We start from the raw sequence: 22855 nt of genomic DNA, 5'->3' as shown, positions 1-22855 counted from the left end.
ATATTCGATATACTATATATACATCTTAAGATATACTATATATACTATACTATATATACATATTAAGATCTACTATACTATATATACATATTAAGATCTACTATACTATATATACATATTAAGATATACTATATATACTATACTATATATACCTCTTAAGATATACTATATATACATAGTATACTAGATATACTAGATATATATAGTAGAAATACATGTATATAAAGTATATCTTAAACTATATATATAGTATAGTATACATATATATATATATATATATATATATATATATATATATATATATATATATATAGCTTATATTTATACTATACTATAGTATATACTATACTATATATACATTTTAAGATATACTATATATACTATACTACATATACATCTTAAAATATACTATATATACATAGTATACTAGATATAGTATACATAGTATACTAGATATAGTATACATATGTACATAGTATACATATAGTATAGTATAGTAAACATACATATATATATATATATATATATATATATATATATATATAGCTTATATTTATACTATACTATAGTCTATACTATATATACATCCCATAAGATATATAAACTATATTCGATATACTATATATATACATCTTAAGATATACTATATATACTATACTATATATACATTTTAAGATCTACTATACTATATATACATATTAAGATATACTATACTACATATACATCTTAAAATATACTATATATACATATTATACTAGATATAGTAGATATACATGTATATAAAGTATATCTTAAACTATACATATAGTATAGTATACACACACACACACACACATATATATATATATATAAGCTTATATTTATACTATACTATAGTAAATACTATATATACATCTAATAAGATATATAAACTATATTCGATATACTATATATACATCTTAAGATATACTATATATACTATACTATATATACATCTTAAGATATACTATATATACTATACTATGTATACATATTAAGATCTACTATACTATATATACATATTAAGATATACTATATATACTATACTACATATACATCTTAAGATATACTATATATACATAGTATACTACATATACTAGATATATATAGTAGATATACATGTATATAAAGTATATCTTAAACTATACATATAGTATAGTATACATATATATATATATATATATATATATATATAAGCTTATATTTATACTATACTATAGTATATACTATATATACATCTAATAAGATATATAAACTATATTCGATATACTATATATACATCTTAAGATATACTATATATACTATACTATATATACATCTTAAGATATACTATACTACATATACATCTTAAAATATACTATATATACTATACTACATATACATCTTAAAATATACTATATATACATAGTATACTAGATATACTAGATATATATAATAGATATACATGTATATATAGTATATCTTAAGATGTACATATAGTATAATATAGTATAGTATACACACATATATATATAAGCTTATATTTATACTATACTATATATACATCTCATAAGATATATAAACTATATTCGATATACTATATATACATATTAAGATATATATATATATACTATACTATATATACATCTTAAGATATACTATATATACTATACTACATATACATCTTAAGATATACTATATATACATAGTATACTAGATATATATTAAGATATACTATATATACTATACTACATATACATCTTAAGATATACTATATATACATAGTATACTAGATATATATTAAGATATACTATATATACATCTTACTATATATATATATATAGCTTATATATCTTAAGATGTATATATATATATTAGGATCTACTATACTATACTATATATATATAGTATATCTTAAGATGTATATATAGTATATTTCAAGATGTATACTATGTGTATATATATATATATTTTAAGATGTATATATAGTATATAAATCGAATATAGCTTATATATCTTTATTATTATTTTTTTCTCTAACTTCTATAAAAAAAATAATTAAAAATAGAAAGTTTCTTTTGGGCCCGTTTAGGCCCGTCTGGGCCCGGAACCGGACCGGAACCGGCCCACTAAGCCCAGGCCCGTTAGTTCATGGTCCCGGTCCCGGTCCGGTTACAGCAATAAGCCCGCGAGGCCCAGGACCATTTAGGACCGGACCGTATAGGACCGGCCCACTTAGGACCGGGCCCGCGAAGCCCACTTAGGACCGGGCCCGGCCCACTTGCCACCCCTAACTGCACATATGACGTTAAGGGCATGATGTACTAAAGTTTATCAGCAGAAGGTGCAAATATAGGACACTTTGTCCTTAATATTTACACATCACTCATGAATTTAAGGACATTATGTCCTTAACATTTACAATGAACACATGAAGTTAAGGACACCACGTTCTTAACATTTACACTGCACATATGAAGTTATGATCATGATGTCCTAAAGTTTAACAACAGGAGGTGCAAATACAAGTTAAGGACATTATGTCTTTAACATTTACATTGCATACATGAAGTTAAGGACACCATATCCTTAACATTTACACTATTCATATAAAATTAAGGACATGGTGTCCTAAAATTTAACAACAGAAGTTGCAAATACAAGTTAATGATATTATGTCCTTAATATTTACATTGCACACATGAAGTTAAGGACACCATGTCCTTAACATTTACACTGCACATATGAAGTTAAGGACATGATGTCCTAAAGTTTAGCAGCAGAAGGTGCAAATACAGGACTTTTTGTCCTAAATATTTACACAACATTCATGAAGTTAAGGACACCATATCCTTAATATTTACGCAACACCTATGTCTAGCACATGGGTATTTTTGTCCGGCGGGTAAAAATTTATTAAGCACTGGCTAAAGAGTAAATACATTTAAAACAGTGACTAAAAAGTAAAGACATCTCTAATCAGTGGCTATTTGTGCACTTCCCCCACTTAAACGCCTGGGACAAGCTTCAAGGAGCCCATCAACATGTAAGCAGAACTCGAACAAGTCATAAAAAGGAAGGGGCATTTGCACAAATGGCCCTTCTTGAGGACACTCCTTAAATTCAGCGCCCTGTTACACCAATGAGCTAGATAACTTTTAAATCCAAAATTTAGCACACTGAACTACAGGGGGGCATAATTTAAGTGGCCTCAGGAAAACCATACCGTGCAAATAATCCAAAAGGAAGCACCCACAGGTTTTCGCATTTTACAAGGAAATGTTGCACCTCGAAATAATTTTGCTCATTGTAAAACACTAATGCCTCACCAATTAAATAAAAGGACAACAAAAACTGTCTAAGAACTTTAAGAACTATGTATCAACTAAGGTTGTGCACATATACGGCTAAGACCAGGCTCTCCATCGGCATGACCTTCTTTTCTCCAACTCTCTCTCACTCCATACACTTCATTCCACATCCCAGCCGCTGCATAAACATTAGATAGCGCAACGAAAGCAGTAGAAATCTGTTTCTCCCTTTCCATCATCTTTCCAGCTACCTTCTTTCCAATTTCGACGTTTCCATGCAACTGACAGGCCCCTAGAAGTGCGGCCCAAATGGCACCAGTAGATCTCCCATCACTTAGATAGTTCTCTTCCATTCCCTCCACCAAATTCCATGCTTCCTCAAGCCTTCCATTACGTCCTAATAAATCAATTAGACATGTATAATGTTCTTCCTCGGGCATCAAACCATATCGCTTCCTCATTTGCGTAAAGTATTGCATTCCTTCATCAACCAACCCACAATGACTACAAGCAGCTAATACTGCAATAAATGTCACTTCATTGGGCATAATCCCCATGTTTACCATACGCTGAAAGAGTTCAAGGGCTTGGGAGGCAAATCCATGAACAGCAAATCCCATGATTGCAGAAGTCCATGAAACAACATTTTTCTCTTCCATTGCATCAAAAAGTCGTAGTGTGTAACACAAATTACCTGATTTTGAATACATATCAACTAAAGCTGTACCAACAGCCACATTGTCATACGCATCTGGTAACGCTCTAATAATTTTCGCATGTATTTGCTTTCCTTTGTTCAAATCAGTTAGATGAGTACATGCCTCAAGAGCCACTACAAAGGTCAAGCAGTTTCCTTCTAGTATAGATCCTTCTTTTCCAGAATACATCTTAGCCAATAAATTTAAGCCTTCTTGGGGCAAATCCTTTTGCACATACCCTGTCATCATGCTAGTCCAAGAAACAATAGTTTTCTCGGGCATATTCTCAAAGAGTGCCTTAGCATCTTCAATGAGTTCATTATGAATATAACCAGACAACAATGAATTCCACAGTGGAACGTGTTGTTCAGGTAGCCAACTTTCAAAAACATTTTGAGCTTTACCAATATCACTGCACTTGCTGTACATGTCCATGAGTGCACTACTAATAATCACTCTGCTCTCTTTTAATGAATCAGCAGTGCTATATGAATCCACCAAAGTGATAAAGAGGCCATGGATTTGCTTCCCAACATTGAGCAAATGCATCTTAGCACAAGTAGTTAGCAGAGGCACGAAAATAGTCTGATCTGCAACAAAAATTTCAACAGCATTCTCCATTGACAAAATGTACTTAACGACATCAGCATACATGTGATTAAACACATAACCCCTTATCTTCACAAGCTTCGAAACAAGATTCATTTCCGATCCAACAAAAACTTTCTCAGCCGATGCAAGTCTACCGCAATAAAAGTACATGTTAGCAAGCGAATTTCTACAACTCGACTCAAACCCACTAACAAATGCATAACCATGAACTTGCACACCCAAAAGTAGATCTTGTACGTACGCACAGCCAGATAAAATGGTCGCAACACTGTACTCATCGGGCACGTAAAGTTCTCTGCACTTCATTCTATAAAACAACTCTAATCCTTGACATTCATGTCCATTCTGAACATACCCAGAAATCATAGCGTTCCAGGTCACCAAATTTCTATGGGGCATTTCATCAAACAATTTCCAGGCACATTCAACGACCCCACATTTGGCATACAAATCTACAAAGGCAGTCTCAACGATGATATTTCCAGGAATGTATCCAGACTTTACGATGTGGGCATGCAAGGTTTGTCCCAAAGACAGGTACTGTGGAGCAGAAGCAATGGCGCGAGCAACAGCTGTGAAGACGAAGTGATTGGGCTGAGCATCTGGATTGGATTGAGATTGATGGAGCATGCAGGAGAAGAGATGAAGGGCCTTGTGGGGTTTCTTGGAGCGAGCATAGGCTGAGATGATAGAGGTCCACAAGGGTGTGTCTTTTTGAGGCACTTGGTCGAACACCTGGTGGGCAATGCTAATGGAGTTGGGGATTCCAGATATAACATAGTCAGCGATGAGCTTAGTAGCGTAAACAGGACTAGTGTCAAGGCCAAGCTTGATAAACCAAGCATGTCTACTCATTCATGCGTCGTTGTACATGGAGGCATTTGGGAACCCACAGATGTGTATGATCGCAGACTCTAAGTACAGAGAATTTGAATTTTTAAATTTGATGTGATTTATATCAAAATTATTCCTTAGGTTTGAGGCTAAGTTCATTATTGTCCTTTAAATAAACACTTGACCATATATCGTCCTCTACATTTGCTAAAATAGAACAGATTTAGTCCATTTAACATAATTACAAGCGGGGACTAACGGTTCTTTCATATGTGTGATTGGGTAGAAGAGTCTCCAACATGAACCCTGCTTCTAATGGTAGCGTTCTTTTACTCAGTCAAGGGAATTTCGTTAATAACCGAGGAACCAAAAGTGCTATTAACCCTACCCTTATACTTAATGACAATTTTGGTTAAAAATCTCTTGTTTTTTTCTCTATTAGATTATTTTTTTCCCGGGTTAAAAACAATTAAACTTTTCAACTATGCTATCATTGATTCTTAATAGTAGGGCGTTTGGTTTAGCTTAAAAGTATTTTTTTGGCTTATTTAACTAATTTTAAACCAAAACAATTTAAAACTCAATTTATGACTTTGGCTTAAAAGATCTTTAGGTTTGACTAAATATTTTACCTTTTTATGTATTAAACTTTAAAAAAAATATTTAAAATAAGGTCAAATACCTATATGACCCCTTAATTTGGCTTCAGTTTTCATTTTGACACTTCAACTAAGGACAGTACCTATTGAGTACTCAAACTTAGTTGAAAGTGTACCTATTAAACAACTCATTTACTACCAGTCAAAAAAATAAAGTGTGTGTTAGTTACACGCGGATGAGGTGGCAAAGTAACAAATAAGACAAAGACACGTCGCATTTGGGTCCAAATAATCTTAAGAAAAAAAGAAATCCCCCCCTCAACAAGGCAGTTCCATCGTCTCCCCGCCCTCTTCTTCCCAATTCCTCCTCCTTCACCATTCATCATCATGCAATTTTCATCCACAAATAAAAATCACTCAGTCACTTTCGATTGTAGCTACCATCAATGATGTCTTTCCACCTAAAATCATCCTAATAGAAGAACTCCACTAGAGAACGATACCAATCTGATACTTAGGCAAGGCAAACATAGAGAAAGACAAGAGGACTCACTCAAATATATTGAATTTTTTTCCAAATCTATGGTTCTTTTTCCCTTTGAGAACGTAAACGAATTCTCAAATTTTTGGGGATTTTCTTTATCTCTCTCTCTCTCTTTTTCACTTTTCCTTTTTCTTCCCCTTTTCCTTTATGGGTTTTAATTATTTTATAATTTGAGCTTTTTGTGATGATAAAAATTTAAGATTTTGTTTTTTAATTGAAATTTAAGAGAAATTCAAGTTCCAATAAATTTTATTGAGGGAAAGTATGTGAATTGTTTGACATCGTTGTGTGTACCTTTGACTTATTTATTTATGTTTGATGAAATTGAAAAATTTGAAAGGGAGGTTCTTGATCTGTGTTAATGGTGATTTTCTCTGTGTATATGAGATTTTTTAGTGAAGGTAAGGTGTGACGATGGTCGAATATTGGTAAAGTTGGTGGTGCAGCTATATATGTTTTGTATTTGTTGAAGATAGTTGTGCTTTTTTAAGGACAGAGGAAGACATTGAAGCTGGTGGTTATGGCGTTTTGGGTTCACGTATTGGTGATTCACGGTGTTATTTCATGAGGTCATTTCAGGTTTAAAAAATATGTTTTTAATAATTAAAAAAAATAAAAGATATGGTTTTGGTACCGGTTCACGCGCTTAGAAAAAGTGAGAAACGCCTATTTTTGCCATGTCATACTTTGTGTTTAATCGATGCACTCTCAAATAAGTTAGAATGCTCAATATGTACTAACCTTAGTTGAAATATCAAAAAGAAAACTGAAGCTAAGTTTAAGGACCACATAGGTATTTGGCCTAAAAATAATTAATTATTACTAAGAGAGGTTATATCAACTATTTAGAAGTTCTAAAAATAATTATTCAAATATTTTGTTACTTTGTAATATTTATCAATCCAAAATATAATTTCTCTCTATGTTCTATATTAGTTAATCGAATGTGACATATTATACATAAATTAAAAAACTAAGGTGCGAGATTCTTTCAATGTGTGTGTATAATATAGTGATTGTTGTCACGCTCCTTTTTTTCTCCAACCCCCGTGTGATAGATTAAGTTAAAAAAGTTTTTTCATTTAAAATGTCATTTTGAAAATGAATTATTTTATTAAACCGGAATCGCCATTTAGAATTGCGTTTTGGTGTTCCTAGTCACCTTATAGAATCTCTAATAAAAATAAAAATGAGCTCTCTCACCTTGAAAAATTATACAATTACCTCATGGGAAGTTAGTCGCACTCATGGTTTGATAAAATGTAAATTTTTCCATTTATGATTAAAAAACAAAATCGAAAGGATAAGAGGAGTGGAACCCAAAGATGTTGGGATATCATCACCATAACCTTGATAGAAAAGAAGGAAATATAATTATATTTCTATTCTAATTTTCGTGAGAGCAAGAGTATATTTGTTTTTATATTACACTTCATGATGTGTGAAGGGAGCAGATCAAAGTTGGAAAATGAAGAGCTCTAGGCGTATATGATTCGAAGTTGGAAAATGACTTCTGCCTCCAGACGAGGCACCACTGAAACCACCAAATGACGAGGCCTCTTCTCAGATATCGCCTCTCTACCCTGACAACGAATCGTTTCGATCCGTCTAGCAATCTCTACGGCCCTCTGGAAAGAAATATCATCTCCGATCTCCTTAGCCATCTGTAACCTGATGCCGAAAGTAAGTTCATCAATGAATCTGTCACGACCCAAAATTCCACCATAGGCGTCGTGATGGCACCTAGTCTCTAAAATTAGGTAAGCCGATTTTAATTAAATTTTGAAGCCATTTTTTTTAAATTTAACAAGTAATCAAAACTAACAGCGGAACAAATATGAATATACAACCTCCCAAGACGGGTAGTACTGAGTCACAAACTCTAACTGAATACATGGGATGATCACGAGAACCGAATATACAATAATGTTTGATAAAAATTAACAGTACAATGAAATGAAAAGGCTCCAAGGGACGGCGATGACCAATCATCTCTACTTTGAATCCTTACGATCCCGCTTTACTCTGCCTAAATCTGATATCTCCAATACTGGATCTGCACAAAAATATACAGAAGTGTAGTATTAGTACATCACGATCGGTACCCAATAAGTATCAAGACTAACCTCAGTGGAATAGAGACGAGGTACAGTCAAGACACTCACTAGTCTAAAAACCTGTGCAATATGATATACAAGAATAATAGAAAGCAAATAATAATAATAAAGGCAACACAAATCAACCAGTGATATACATAACAGGGCAACAATAACACAATTAATATCGTTCAACAAATTCATAAATATAAGTACACCCAATTAAATCAAGTTCTTCCATTAAATATCGTTCACATATAATTCTTACGAATAAAACTCTTTTTCAAAAATAATTTTGTCAAATAAATATCTTTCAAATACAATTCTCTCATATAATTCTTTTTAAATAAAAATCCTTCCAAATAAATATTTTGAATATAATTCTTTCAATTAAAAAGTCACCATGTTACACCTCATTTTATAATCATAAAAAATACGGGTCTCAACCTATTTTTATATTTTTCGTAAATACGGGTCTCAGCCTATTTTTATATTTTCACGGCACTTCGTGCCCATAATTAAATCATCATATTTCTCCGGCACCTCGTGCCCACTTTTCATATCACAACTGCACGGACAGTTCACGTGCCAATATTATTATCATTTAATCACAACACCTTATGCCCACATTTTATATCACAACTGCACTGACAATTCACGTGTCAATATCTCCATTATTTACTCACGGCACCTCGTACCTACATTTCATTTTATAATCCGCCTGGCAATAGCCACATGCTCTCAATTTCAACATAAATCATATTGTTATCAATTTACCAACAACAAGACAAATTACACAAGGTATAAAAATAAACATAAGAAAATCACAACATCACATGAAAATCACCTTGGCCAAGAACATCACCAAAAAAAATAATCTCACATCATGCTCTTTCTCGGGCTTGTCTCGAGCGAGCAAATATTCGTACATGGTAATCCTTAACTCTATTTTGCATTTTTACGAGGATCATTCCATGTATTTTTCTGAAAGTCTCCAATAATGAAATCCACAAAGCCATAATAATTAAAAGAAATTGAAAAATGATGGTCATTGAAAATTTGGTTTGTGCGTATGACGACCTCTTTATTCTTAGTTTCTTCTAACTTAATCAATTTATGTAAATAAGAAAATTGGAGTAAGCATTCATCACCTATTGAATTATATTCGACCAAACCTTTATTTTTAGCCTTCTCGATTGGAACAGGATTTTCACCCTGAGTGGTAGATGTTTTCTCACAAAGCTCAATTTTTTGATTAATTGGTCCATCATCACAAGACGTAGTTTCATTTAAAAGCTTGCCACAAAAATTTAAGGAGATTTCCATACTTACAAATTGATTTACTTTTATTGTTAGATTTGTAATAGCTTTATGATTATGTGCATATTTTTCATCGGTATTTTCTATGAACTTATGCACAACTTTTTTAAAAGTTTAAATTCTCTCTCGAGGTGATTCACTCTCAATATTTTGATTCTCTTGTGAATATTGGTTGCACTCCGGATTGCAGTCATATTTACTAGAATCAGTAAGCCTGTAAGAACTAGAAACAACATTAGATTGTTCATTAGATAAATCAAAAGAATAAGAATTACCTAGTTAACATTCATGAATGAGGTGACTTTCACCATAATATTCACAAGTAGGGGACCTTTGAATGATTTTATTAATTAATTCTTCAAGGTCATTCATTCTCCTAGAATCCACATAGGAGAATGTGTTACTTGTTTGACATTCAAAGCTTTGGTGGTTGCCTCCACGACAGTCACATGTGATGGCCTTATGACAATATTCTTTTACTAACTCAACAAGTAGTTTACTTGGTTGGTTGAAATTCATTTTGAAAATATGTGGAATGAGTTGACCTTCAGGATCCCTTTTTTTTGTATAATATTTTTTAATATTGCTCCCTAGCACTTTTCAGGTACTAGAAAACAAAAGACTTGAAAAGGTTGAGGGAAAAATCTCAAAGTAGCAGTAAGACAATTAATCTGAAGTGGATATGATTTTGACGAGCAACGACACCAAAATTTTGACGAGCTCTGGGCGTATATGATTTTCTGCTCGTACTATGTCAAATTATAATAAAGTTTAAGATATCATCCCACGGAGATTAGAACCACATAGGCTACAGATTTTTATTTTCTTTGTCACTAATTGAGAGGATCAAATTGGTAAAGAGGGAGTTGTTGAAAAAAAAGGTAAAATAAAAGCAATAAATATTTTAGTTTTATAATAAAAGATAGAGGTTGGGATATTGTGAATCAACAAGATAAAACCATTATAATAAGATCAAGATTCTAGTATTATTTATTTCTCTGTTTAATGAAATGATTGCTCATTTCTAATTCAACTAAATCACATAAAAGTAATCAATTAATAACACCTTTTTCGATTAGTGTAGTCAATCGATTAACAGTGAAACAGAGACCTTGTTTAAAGAATGTCCACCTATATTCTAAGAAATCACTCCACATAACAACAATATGTAAATAGCACCGCTCACGCTTAGTGTTATTAATTTATTGACAGTTAGTGATATTAAATAATAATTGACTAATAACACCTCTTTCGATTAGTGTAGTTAATCAATTAATGTAATGGTTTCAAACAAGAATTATCTTAGTTGAGTGCACCAAGTGAGAAAAAGCCTCTTTCGATTAGCTGTTGATAAATCAATAAACTTGTTTATTAAATCTTTCTTTTCTCCCGAATAAGAAATAAAATAACAAGATAAAGATTTTGGTAAGTGAATATAATTATATAAAATAATAGATATAATCAATATCAAATACTTTGGTGTATAAAGATGATACAGAAAATCTCAACATAAGAAGATAATAAAATTAAGATAATTATTATAAAACTTTTATAGCTTCATTTAATATCCCAACCAAGGAAAATTGCTCCATTATGGAAAAAAGATAAAATAGAAATATATTATTCCTAGGATAAAATAAATAACTTTTAAAACTAAAACGAAGACAATATTAAAGTTGGAGTCCTTTGCACAAGAAGGGTTCTCCTTTTCCACGGAAAAGTCATGTCTATTAATAAGAAATTATGCTCGTAAAATTCTTAGGGATGCCATCCTTGGATTGGGGATGACATCCCTAACTCTTGAATTAATTTGTTCCACATGCCTCTTTCCCACGGATGACATCCTTAGAATTGAGGATGACATCCTTGGATTGAGGATGCCATCCTTGGCCTTTTTGATGTCTCTGCTTGAACACTCTTCTTTCTTCTCTTTTTCTTTTATTTTCCTGCAATATATATTAATAATTTGTACAAATATTGAACAAAAAGTCATATCCATAAATAGAGTATTTGTTTATTTAATATAATATATACCTAAAAACATATATAATATATACTTATCAGAAAATCGAAGAATAGCATTATTTTATGTAGTTTATAGCTATAAAACAACTATATTCCTTGCCCTATTTTTTTTCTAGTATACACGAATCATCAAATTGATATAATATACTGACTTATGAATACTAATATTATTAAATGGAGATTGCAAATATTATATTGTTGACTCTTGATTTTGATATGCAAAAATAGAAGACCGGGTAAGAAATTCTTTTGACCGGAAGATGGTATTAAACACCTCCCGTGTTTCATGATTGGTCGTTCTTTTTTGGGGGGCCAAAAGTGTTTTTTTTTTTTACCAAAAATACTTTTGGCCAAAAAATAGTCAGATTAGTGGTTGTTAGGATCGGGAACTCGGGTAGTACGGAATTTAGCCAAAAAATGGTATAATGACAATAACAAATACAATGGAAGTTGATAATAACGACAATTAAAGAATATAAAGAACACACAAATATAACGTGGTTCGGTCAAAGTGACCTACGTCCACAAGCGGAGATGCGTAATTTTACTATATCAAAAAGAGTACAAAAGAGAGTACAAAATTAGAGTAAATACTCTGATTAATCCCAAATACTCTAAGAGAATACCCTCACAAGATCACTCCAAAGAAAGGGTTCACACAAGTATTTCCCAAAACTCACTCTCTTACAAAATACTCTATAATGAAATAAATGAGGAGAAAGGAAGACAAGAGTGAAAAGCTCTTGAATTGGTGTGTTTGCAAACGAGGAGAAACTCCTCTATTTATAGCAAGAAATCCTTGGCCTAATAATGGATATTATGTCATGGCAAATGTCATGATCCACAAATTTGTTATAATGGATATTATGTCATGGCAAATGTCATGAACCACAAATTTGTTATAATGGATATTATGTCATGGCAAATGTCATAAAAATTTGGTCATATTACAAATCTCCACCTTGGCCTAATTTCGGCTTATAGTAAATTTGCTCCACCTTCTCCGCAAAAACCCCAATGGGAAAAATCATTCTTCATAAATGCCAATCAAGTTCAGGAAAAGCTTGAACTTGGATACTGGAAGAGGTTTTGTGAACATGTCAGCATGATTGTCTCTAGTGTTGATCTTCTGAACAGAGAATTTTCTTTCAGCAATGGTTTCTCGGATGAAATAATACTTTATATCAATGTGCTTCGTCCTCTCATGGTACATTTGATCTTTAGTCAAGTGAATGACACTTTGACTATCACAGAAAATGGTAATACCACCTTGGTGTAAACTGAGTTCCGCAAATAGACCCTTCAACCATAAAGCTTCTTTGATCGCCTCGATCACTGCCATATATTCTGCTTCGTTAGTAGATAAAGCTACTACATGTTGTAATGTAGCTTTCTAACTAATAGCGCACCCCCCGATGCAAAATACATAGCATGTCAGTGATCTTCTTTTGTCAAGATCACCTGCATAATCTGAGTCTACAAAATCAACCAAAGTGTTAGTATTTCTCCCAAACTCCAAACATGTGTTTGAAGTACCTCGCAAGTATCTAAGAATCCATTTCACAGCATGCCAATGTGCTTTACCAGGGCAAGCCATATATCGGCTTACCACGCTCACTGCTTGTGAAATATCTGGACGTGTACAAACCATTGCATACATAATACTGCCGACTGCACTGGAATAAGGAACCTGTGCCATGTACCTCTCTTCTTCCTCTGACTGCGGGGACTGAGCAGCTGATAACTTAAAATGAGCAGCAAGAGGGGTACTAACTGGTTTAGCATCTTTCATGCCAAACCTCTCTAAGACTTTCTTTAAGTACTTCTTCTGGGTCAGAAATAGCCTGTTGGCTTTTCGATCTCTTTTGATCTCCATGCCAAGGATTTTTTTAGCTACTCCCAAATCTTTCATCTCGAATTCACTTTTCAGCTGACTTTTCAAATTGTGAATTTTTATTAAATCCTTAGCAACAATGAGCATGTCATCAACATATAATAATAAGTACACAAATGAACCATCATTTAACTTCCGAAAGTAAACACAACTATCATACATGCTCCTCGAATAACCATGACCCAACATAAAGGAATCAAACCTTTTATACCATTGTCTTGGAGACTGCTTTAATCCGAACAAGGATTTCTTCAACAAGCAAACATTATCTTCTTTTCCTTCAATTTCAAATCCTTCGGGTTGATGCATGTATATTTGTTCCTCAAATTCGCCATGTAAGAAAGTTGTCTTAACATCAAGTTGTTCTAATTCCAAATCATACAAGGCAATGAAGGCAAGCAAGACACGAATAAAGCTATGTTTAACAACATGTGAGAAAATATCATTAAAATTAACTCCTTGTACCTGACTATAGCCCTTTGCAACTAATCGTGCCTTATACCTCGCATCTTCAACCCCTGGAATGCCATTTTTTTTCTTGAAGACCCATTTGCAACCAACAATTCTTTTTCCTGATGGCGGCTTTACAAGAGACCAAGTACCATTCTTGTGGAGAGACTCAATTTCTTCATTCATTGCAATCATCCACTTGGCTGAGTCAGCACCAGAAACTGCTTCTGAATATTTTGATGGTTCTCCAATTTCTTCAGTTTCCTGTGCAACTGAAAAAGCAAATGCAACATAATCTCCAAACCTTAATGGTTTTACCTTCTCTTCTTAGTCTATGTTTGGCTATAGAATACTCCTCTTTTTCTGGTTCAACTTCAGGAGTCTCAACTTCAGGAATTTCAGCTTCTGTCTCAACTTCAGGAGTCTCAACTGTATTTTGCTTCAAAGTTGATGAGCTTGGCTCAGAAGGAATGCCAATCTCAATCTCCACATGGTTCTGTGTACTCTTTCCTTTATCTGTATTACAAGAACTAGAAGACTCTTTTCTAGAATGTAACATAGATGATTCATCAAAGGTTACATCTCTGCTAATTATAAATTTTGGTGTTGTGGGATCAGGATACCATAGTCGGTATCCTTTCACCCCAGATGCATACCCAAGAAAAATGTACTTTTTAGCCCTTGGCTCTAATTTTCCATCATTTAAATGCATATATGCAGGGCAACCAAATATCTTTAAATCAGAATAATTAGCAGGAGTGCCTGACCATATTTCCTCTAGAGTCTTAAAGTTCAAAGGTGCAGAAGGAGCTCGGTTGACAATATAACAAGTTGTAGAGATAGCTTCTGCCCAAAAGGCATTTGTCAACCCAGCATTTGAAATCATGTAACGAGCACTTTCCAAAAGAGTTCTATTCATCCTTTCTATCACACCATTTTGCTGAGGTGTCATTCTCAAAGTACGATGTCGAGTAATTCCTTCATTCTTGCAAAATTCGTTGAATTCATCATTACAAAATTCAAAGTCATTATATGTTCTAAGCCGCTTAACCTGTTTTCCTGTTTGCTTCTCAATCAAAACTTTCCATTGTTTGAAATTTAAGAAAACATCACTTTTATTTTGCAGGAAATAAATCCAAACTTTTCTTGAATAATCATCAATGAAAGTTAACATATACCTGGCACCACCTTTTGATGGGGTACGTGAAGGACCCCAAAGATCTGAATGAATGTAATCCAAAGTACCTTTTGTTCTATGAATCACTGGAGATTTGAAGCTGACTCTTTTCTACTTCCCGAACACACAATGTTCATAGAACTCCATATTTTCGGTACTTTGGCCACATAAGAGACCTCTTTTACTAAGAATGGAAAGACCTTTCTCACTCATATGCCCCAATCGCATATGCCACAATTTAGTGATGTCAGAATCTGATTTATCTGATATTGAAACTGCAACAGCACCTGTAACAGTAGATCCCAAAAGAGTATATAACGTACCAGATCTGCGTGCTTTCATGATCACAAGAGCACCATGAGAAATTTTCAGAACTTCACCTTCACCTATGTACTTGCACCCAAGAGATTCTAGAGTGCCCAAAGAGATGAGATTTTTCTTCAAGTCAGGAACATGTCTAACATCGGTGAGAGTTCTCACCACATCATCGCGCATTTTGATTCAGACTCTACCTTTTCCAATAACTTTCCAGGCAACATTGTTGCCCATCAAGACAACTCCACCTCCAATAGATTCATATGTGGTAAATAAATCTTGACTGGGACACATATGATAAGAACAACCCGAATCTAAAATCCACTCATTGTTAGATTTGAAACTAGTATTAGTTGCTAAAAAAATAGTTCCCTCAGTCTCACCAGCAACTACACTTGCTTCGGCAATGTTAGTATTTTTGTGCTCATTTTTCTTTTCTGTATGCTTTTTTTTGTTTTTTAATTTAAAGCATTCAGAAATAATGTGACCTTTCTTATGACAATATTTGCACATGACATTTCTGTATCTGGATTTTGACCTTGATTTAGGTTTCTCACTACTTGAATCTTTCTTATTGGATCTACCTCTTATGAATAAGCCTTCCCCTTGGTTCCCACTAGTTTCCCCAATAATATCTCTATCTATTTGTTCTTTTGATTTCAAAATAGATTTGATATCTTTATAAGAGATATTATCCTTTCCATAAAGCATAGTATCTCTTATATGTTTAAATGACTGGAGTAAGGAAACAAGCAATAACACAACTTGATCCTCATCTTTGATTTCAGCATCTATGTTACTTAAATCCATAAGAAGAGAATCAAAAGTATCAAGGTGAGTAAGTATAGAGGTACCTTCAGCCATACGAAAAGTGTAGAGTTTTTGCTTTAGGTAAAGCCTATTTTCTACTGTTCTTTTCATATATAGGGTTTTAAGCTTTTCTCATATGCCTTTGGCTGAGCTTTCTGCTGCAACTTCACGCAAAACCTCATTTGAAAGATTTAAAATAATATATGTTTTTGCCTTTTTATCTATGACGACAAACTCATCGTCCGTCATTTTATCCGGCATCTTCTCCTTTTCTTGCAGTGCCAAATCTAAGTCATCCTGAATTAGGATAGCTTCCATCTTTAATTTCCACATTTCGAAGTTTGCACTTCGGTCAAATTTCTCAACATAAGACCTTGTTAGAGTCATTTTGGCTATTTAAACTAACTAGGTTAGATATGGCTCTGATACCAATTTGTTAGGATCGGGAACCCGGGTAGTACGGAATTTAGCCAAACAACGGTATAATGACAATAACAAAGACAATGGAAGTTGATAATAACGGCAATTAAAGAATATAAACAAGACACAAATATAACATGGTTCGGTCAAGGTGACCTACGTCCACAAGCGGAGATGAGTAATTTCACTATACCAACAAGAGTACAAAAGAGAGTACAAAATTAGAGTAAATACTCTAATTAATCCCAAATACCCCAAGAGAATCACCTCACAAGATCACTCCAAAGAAAGGGTTCACACAGGTATTTCCCAACACTCACTCTCTTAAAAAATACTCTATAATGAAATAAAGGAGGAAAAAGGAATACAAGAGTGAAAAGCTCTTGAATTGGTGTGTTTGCAAATGAGGAGAAACTCCTCTATTTATAGCAAGAAATCCTTGGCCTAATAATGGATATTATGCCATGCAAATGTCATGATTCACAAATTTATTATAATGGATATTATGTCATGGCAAATGTCATGAACCATAAATTTGTTATAATGAATAATATGTCATGGCAAATGTCATGAAAATTTGGCTATATTATAGTGGTTTTGTTTCGCCTCCGACGAATAGACCAACAACTAGTGTAATAGATATAAGCCACTTGTTTGGTGGAGGCGAAGTTGTTTGGCTATTATGAGGCGAAGTAGAAATAATGGTTCAATGGTGAGGCGATTTCCAGCCTCTGTGAATTTCCAATTTGGGAATTCAACTTTTGGATAAAAATTGAATCTTTGAAAATCTTTTATCAAATGTTCTTTTTAATTTGAACCCTCCAATCAAAAGAAAAGAATTGCCCTGATTGGATCTTGAATCACTTATGGTTCAATTGATATTATATAGCATCTTAAAACGTATGGGCCAAACCCATAAGGAAGGATGAGGAGAAGGCAAAGGAAGCTTACTTGAAGAAGGATGAGGCAAAACCAAATCCATAAGGATGAGGAGGTTGTTAGTTTTTCCATGAAATTCCTAACTCTATATCTTAGTTTTTGGGTGGTTGATAACTGATTTTTATGAATGGTTGGTGCTTTATATTTAGAGTTTAGTTCTGTGTTCAAATTGGTATAGTATATTTAGTGAACAACAAGAATATGATATATGATCTATATCTTATAGTTTTTGGTGTTTGATGAATGGTTTCCTAGTTTGGTGTTTTATAGTTAGAGTGTAGTTACATGTTCAAATTCGTATGGTATATTTAGTGAACAAGAAGAATATGGTATCCTATTATTAATAAACAAAAGAACTATGAAATAATGTGTCAAAAAGTTGTGAGTCGGCATATTCAATTGATATTAGTTTTAGGGTACGCGCTTCGCGCGTATACTCCATATCAAAAAGTATAAAACTTTTAAAAATTATAATAACATTATTAAATTGTGTATATCTAACGTGCAATTGTTAAATACCATTTTGAAAGTATTTCTAACATTTGATATTGAGTTAAAGAATATCATAATAGTGAATGATAATTAGTAGGAGTATTTATTAGAATGTGTTTTTATAGTTTGGTACATAAAATTTATAGAAGATATATTTAATTAAAGGGTAATGGACATACTATTGAATACCTAGAGAATCAAACATAATTTTTCCCAAAAAAGTCATTTTATTTTATTTTTACTTTTACTAAGATAATTTAATTTAATTGTATTGAATTAATTAGTTTTAAATTTATGATCGGCTATAAAATATTTAACTAACAATAATAAAATCAAAGGTGTGTCAACGAATTAGTTATAGTTTCCTACTTAGATTATAGATTTATATCTTGTCATGAAATTAAAATTAATTAACTCTATAAGATTAAATTATTTTAGTAATAATAAAAAGGATAACAAAGAAAGAATTTTTATTAAATAAATATGTTTGATTGTCCCGGCATACAAAGGTATGTCCATTACCCTTTAATCAAACACTTCTTCACCTTTGCAAACACAAAATCTACAATTACATAACAACAACAACATACCCAATATAATTCCATAGGTGGGGGTGGGGGTCTAGGTAGAGTAGTGTGTACGCAGACCTTACCCCTACCTGGAGAGGTAGAAAGGTTATTTCCGATAGACCCTCGGCTCAAGAAAATATGTTAAGGAAGAAAAGGGAGAAAGAAAGGGGGGGGGGGGAGAAAGAGAGAAGAGGGAGACAAAAGACGATAAGAAAAAAGAGGAGAAAAAGTAGCACCAGATAGTAACAATCAAGGAGCAACAATTTCCAGTAAAAGGGAGAAAGAGTAGCATCAAATAGTAACAATCAAGGAGCAACTATTTCTAGTAGCAATTTTCAAAAACAATAGATGTGGTCGCTAAGTACCAAATATAATAGCAAACTAGAAGGAAGTAACTTTCAACCAACAACAAGAATAATACTAGTACTACTGATAAACCTAGGAGAAACTCACAACTACCTATCAACCCACCACCTTAATCCTCGACCTCCACACCTTCTTATCGCTAGCCATGTCCTCGGTTAGGTGAAGTACCGAAATGTCCTGCCTAATCAACTCTCCCCAATACTTATTTGGCCTACCTCTGCCCTTCTTGGTCAACCTCTCACACCTACTAACCGGGGCATCTATATCTCTCCTTCTCACATGCCCAAACCAACGCAGCCTCAATTCCCAATCTTGTCTTTCCTGATCTTGTCTTTCCTTGTATGTCCACGCATCCATCTCAACATCCTCATTTCAGCTACGCTCATCTTCTTGACATGGGACTTCTTGACGGTCCAACACTCATCTCCATAAAATATAGCCGGTCTAACCACCACCTTGTAGAACTTGCCCTTAAGTCTAGGTGGCACATTCTTATCGCATAAAACCCCCGAAGCTAGCCTCCATCTCATCCAATCCGCTCCAATGCTGTAAGTAACATCCTCGTCAATCTCCTCGTTGCCTTGGATTATGGACCCAAGATACTTGAAACTATCTCTTGTGGTAATGGCTTGAGTATCAATCTTTACTTCCACTTTTTTTCATGCCTCTCATCACTCAACTTGCATTCCAAGTATTAAATTTTCTACCTACTCAACTTGAAACCTTTGGACTCCAACGTCTGTCTCCAAACTTCCAACTTAGCGTTAACACCCCCTTGTGTCTCGTCAATTAGTACTATGTCGTCAGCAAATAACATACACCATGACCCCCTCCCTTGTATGTGTCGTGTTAGCATATCCAACGCTAGGGCAAACAAAAACGGGCAAAGGGCTGATGCCTGATGCAACCCCATCTCCACAGCAAAATGTTCTGAGTCTCTTCCTGCAGTCCTCACCCGCGTCTAGCACCTTCATATATGTCCTTAATCACCCTAATGTACGCTATCGGAGCTCCTCTAAACTCCAATTATCTCCATAGAACCTCCATTGGGACTTTGTCACAAGCCCTCTCAAGGTCAATGAACACCATGTGCAGGTCATTTTTTCTCTCCATATAGTACTCCATCAATCGTCTCACAAGGTGAATGGCTTCTGTAGTTGACCATCTTGGCATAAATCCGAACTGGTTCTCAGAGATAGATACACCTGCCCTCGCTCTCTTATCCAACACCCTTTCCCAAACCTTCATAGTGTGACTCAACAGCTTGATTCCCCTATATTTGTTGTAGTTCTGGATATCACCTTAGTTTTTGTACAACGGAATTTTCAAACTCCACCTCCAATCTTCGGGCATCTTATTCGTCTTGAAAATGACGTTAAACAAGCTAGAAAGCCACTCTAAGACTACCCTACCCGCTTATTTCCAAAATTCCATCGGGATCTCGTCAGGCACAATCGCCTTACCCCTGCTCATCTTCCGTATTACCACCTCAACCTCATCACACTTAATACGCCTACAAAATCCAAAATCTCTCCGACTCTCTGAGTTCTCCAACTTACCCAGCATGATGTTCCTATCCCTTTCGTCGTTCAAGAGTCTATGGAAGTATTCCTTCCATCTACGCTTGATACACGCCTCTTCCACCAATACTTTACCGTGTTTGTCTTTGATGCACCTCACTCGATCCAGGTACCCAAGCCTTCATCTCCCTAATCTTGGCAACTTGTACAGCTTTCTATCCCCTCTTTTTCCCTCAAGATCCTCATACAATCTTTCAAAAGTTACAGTCTTAGCCGCCGTGACCGCGAGCTTCGCCTCTCTCCTTGCCTTCTTGTAACACTCCCTATAGGACCTCCGCTCTTCTTCGTCTGTACTCCCCACTAGCTTCAAATATATCGCTTTCTTAGCTTCCACTTTTCCTTGGACCTCCCAATTTCATTACCAGTCCCCTTTGTGGCCACCCAAGTAACCCTTCGAGCCCCTTAAGACCTCCATAGAAGCTTCCCTAATGCAGTTTGCTGTCGTGGTCCACATACTACTCGCGTCCCCACTACTCCTCCAAGCCCCCAAAGCCAACAGTTTCTCCCCCAACTCCCGAGCATTTCCCTTAGTCAAGGCTCCCCACCTGATCTTAGGTTGGTCGTACACCACTATCTTCTTCCTTGCTCCCTTGACCTCCAAGTCCATTAGGAAGATCCTATGCTGCGTCGACAGACACTCACTCGGGATAACCTTGAGATTCGTACAAAGGCCCTTATCACCTCTCCTGAGTAGAAGATAATTAATATGAGTCTTGGCAACCCTACTCTGGAAAGTGACCAAGTGTTCCTCCCTCTTCTTAAAACCCGTGTTAGCTAGCACCAAGTCAAAAACTTTAGCAAACTCCAACAATGAAGTACCGCCCTCGTTCCTAACCCCGAAACTGAACCTGCCATGCACCTCGTCATAACCCCTAGTCGTCTCCCCAACATGACCATTAAAGTCACCCCCTATGAAAATCTTCTCGGACTGTGGGATACCACCCACCACCTCGTTCAAATCCTCCCAGAAGCACCTTTTGACCTCCTCGCTCAGTCCCGCTTGAGGCATGTAAGCACTAATCACGTTAAAAGTGAACCCATTAACCACTAACTTAATAATCAACATCCTATCATTCACCTTCCTGACATCTACCACTAACTCCCTGAGATCCCTATCAACTAAAATACCTATCACATTCTTGCCTCCAACAGCCCTCGAGTACCAAAGCTTATACCCATTAACATTCTGAGCCTTCATACCCTTCCCCCCTCTCTCCCCCCATCTAGCCTCCTAGACACATGCTATATTAATCTTTCTCTTCTGGAGAATCTTCCCCAACTTTATCGACTTACCCGTCAGTGTCCCAATGTTTCAAGATCCAACTCTCAATCTTGTGTAATCCTTACCCCCATTTCCACCCTTGCACCCCGCCCTCTGACCCACCCCGCTGACCCACCCGAGGATACAACCCTACACTACCATCGCTCAAAATAGCTACACCAGCAAAAACATAGGGATATAAACTAAGCCTTAACTACTACAAATGCAAACGAGCAGGTAAATCGTAAAATAAGCAAAGCCTAAATATAAGCTTAAATGTAATGTAACTTGGGCACGCAAAAGACACGAGTGATACCACTAACGGCAGATAAATGCAAGCAAGCCGAAGGAAATACACTAATCAAGGATAAAAGGCAGCCGGCAGAATATTAACAAATAGAAAATTCTAAGCAAGAATGGTACAACATAGAGTCCCAACGAGTGCCGAGAAAGGTGTTGTCCATAGCAGCTATATTCTGGAAGTTCCCGCGCGCGTCGCCCGAGGGTTGCCGAAAAATCGTCTCCGTGCAAAATCCTTGATGCCGC

The 22855-nt window shown here is 34.8% G+C and overlaps 3 protein-coding genes across 3 annotated transcripts; all 3 read right to left on the bottom strand.

The window, feature by feature from the left end:
• Positions 1–3382: 3382 nt before the first annotated feature.
• On the bottom strand, positions 3383–5473 carry LOC104097080 (pentatricopeptide repeat-containing protein At2g13600-like). Its single transcript, XM_009603593.2, has one exon. The coding sequence runs from the start codon at positions 5471–5473 to the stop codon at positions 3383–3385; it is 2091 nt and encodes a 696-aa protein (XP_009601888.1).
• Positions 5474–19767: 14294 nt separating this feature from the next.
• LOC138908883 (uncharacterized) lies at positions 19768–20381 on the bottom strand. The gene is made up of 2 exons (XM_070199588.1): positions 20192–20381; positions 19768–20048 (listed from the first exon to the last, which is right to left on the bottom strand). Exons 1-2 carry the CDS (start codon positions 20379–20381, stop codon positions 19768–19770), a joined length of 471 nt encoding a protein of 156 aa, XP_070055689.1.
• Positions 20382–20494: 113 nt separating this feature from the next.
• LOC138908882 (uncharacterized) lies at positions 20495–22246 on the bottom strand. The gene is made up of 2 exons (XM_070199585.1): positions 21411–22246; positions 20495–20741 (listed from the first exon to the last, which is right to left on the bottom strand). The coding sequence occupies exons 1-2, from the start codon at positions 22244–22246 to the stop codon at positions 20495–20497; spliced, it is 1083 nt and encodes a 360-aa protein (XP_070055686.1).
• Between the last annotated feature and the right edge of the window lie 609 nt (positions 22247–22855).

This window comes from Nicotiana tomentosiformis, chromosome 1 (genome assembly GCF_000390325.3).
Source record: "Nicotiana tomentosiformis chromosome 1, ASM39032v3, whole genome shotgun sequence".
Classification (NCBI taxonomy): domain Eukaryota; kingdom Viridiplantae; phylum Streptophyta; class Magnoliopsida; order Solanales; family Solanaceae; genus Nicotiana; species Nicotiana tomentosiformis.
Note: the sequence above shows the minus strand (reverse complement) of the source record. Positions and strands in the feature narration are given on the sequence as shown.

What these genes read in the sequence shown, in the direction of transcription:
- LOC104097080 (XM_009603593.2), bottom strand. Translation starts at nt 5,473, where the DNA reads ATGAGTAGACATGCTTGGTTTATCAAGCTTGGCCTTGACACTAGTCCT.
- LOC138908883 (XM_070199588.1), bottom strand. Translation starts at nt 20,381, where the DNA reads ATGGGGTTGCATCAGGCATCAGCCCTTTGCCCGTTTTTGTTTGCCCTA. An exon ending in ACAGACGTTGGAGTCCAAAG is followed by an intron (nt 20,049 to 20,191) that starts GTTTCAAGTTGA and finishes CCATAATCCAAG; the next exon opens with GCAACGAGGAGATTGACGAG.
- LOC138908882 (XM_070199585.1), bottom strand. Translation starts at nt 22,246, where the DNA reads ATGAAGGCTCAGAATGTTAATGGGTATAAGCTTTGGTACTCGAGGGCT. An exon ending in GGTGGCCACAAAGGGGACTG is followed by an intron (nt 20,742 to 21,410) that starts GTAATGAAATTG and finishes CAACAAATATAG; the next exon opens with GGGAATCAAGCTGTTGAGTC.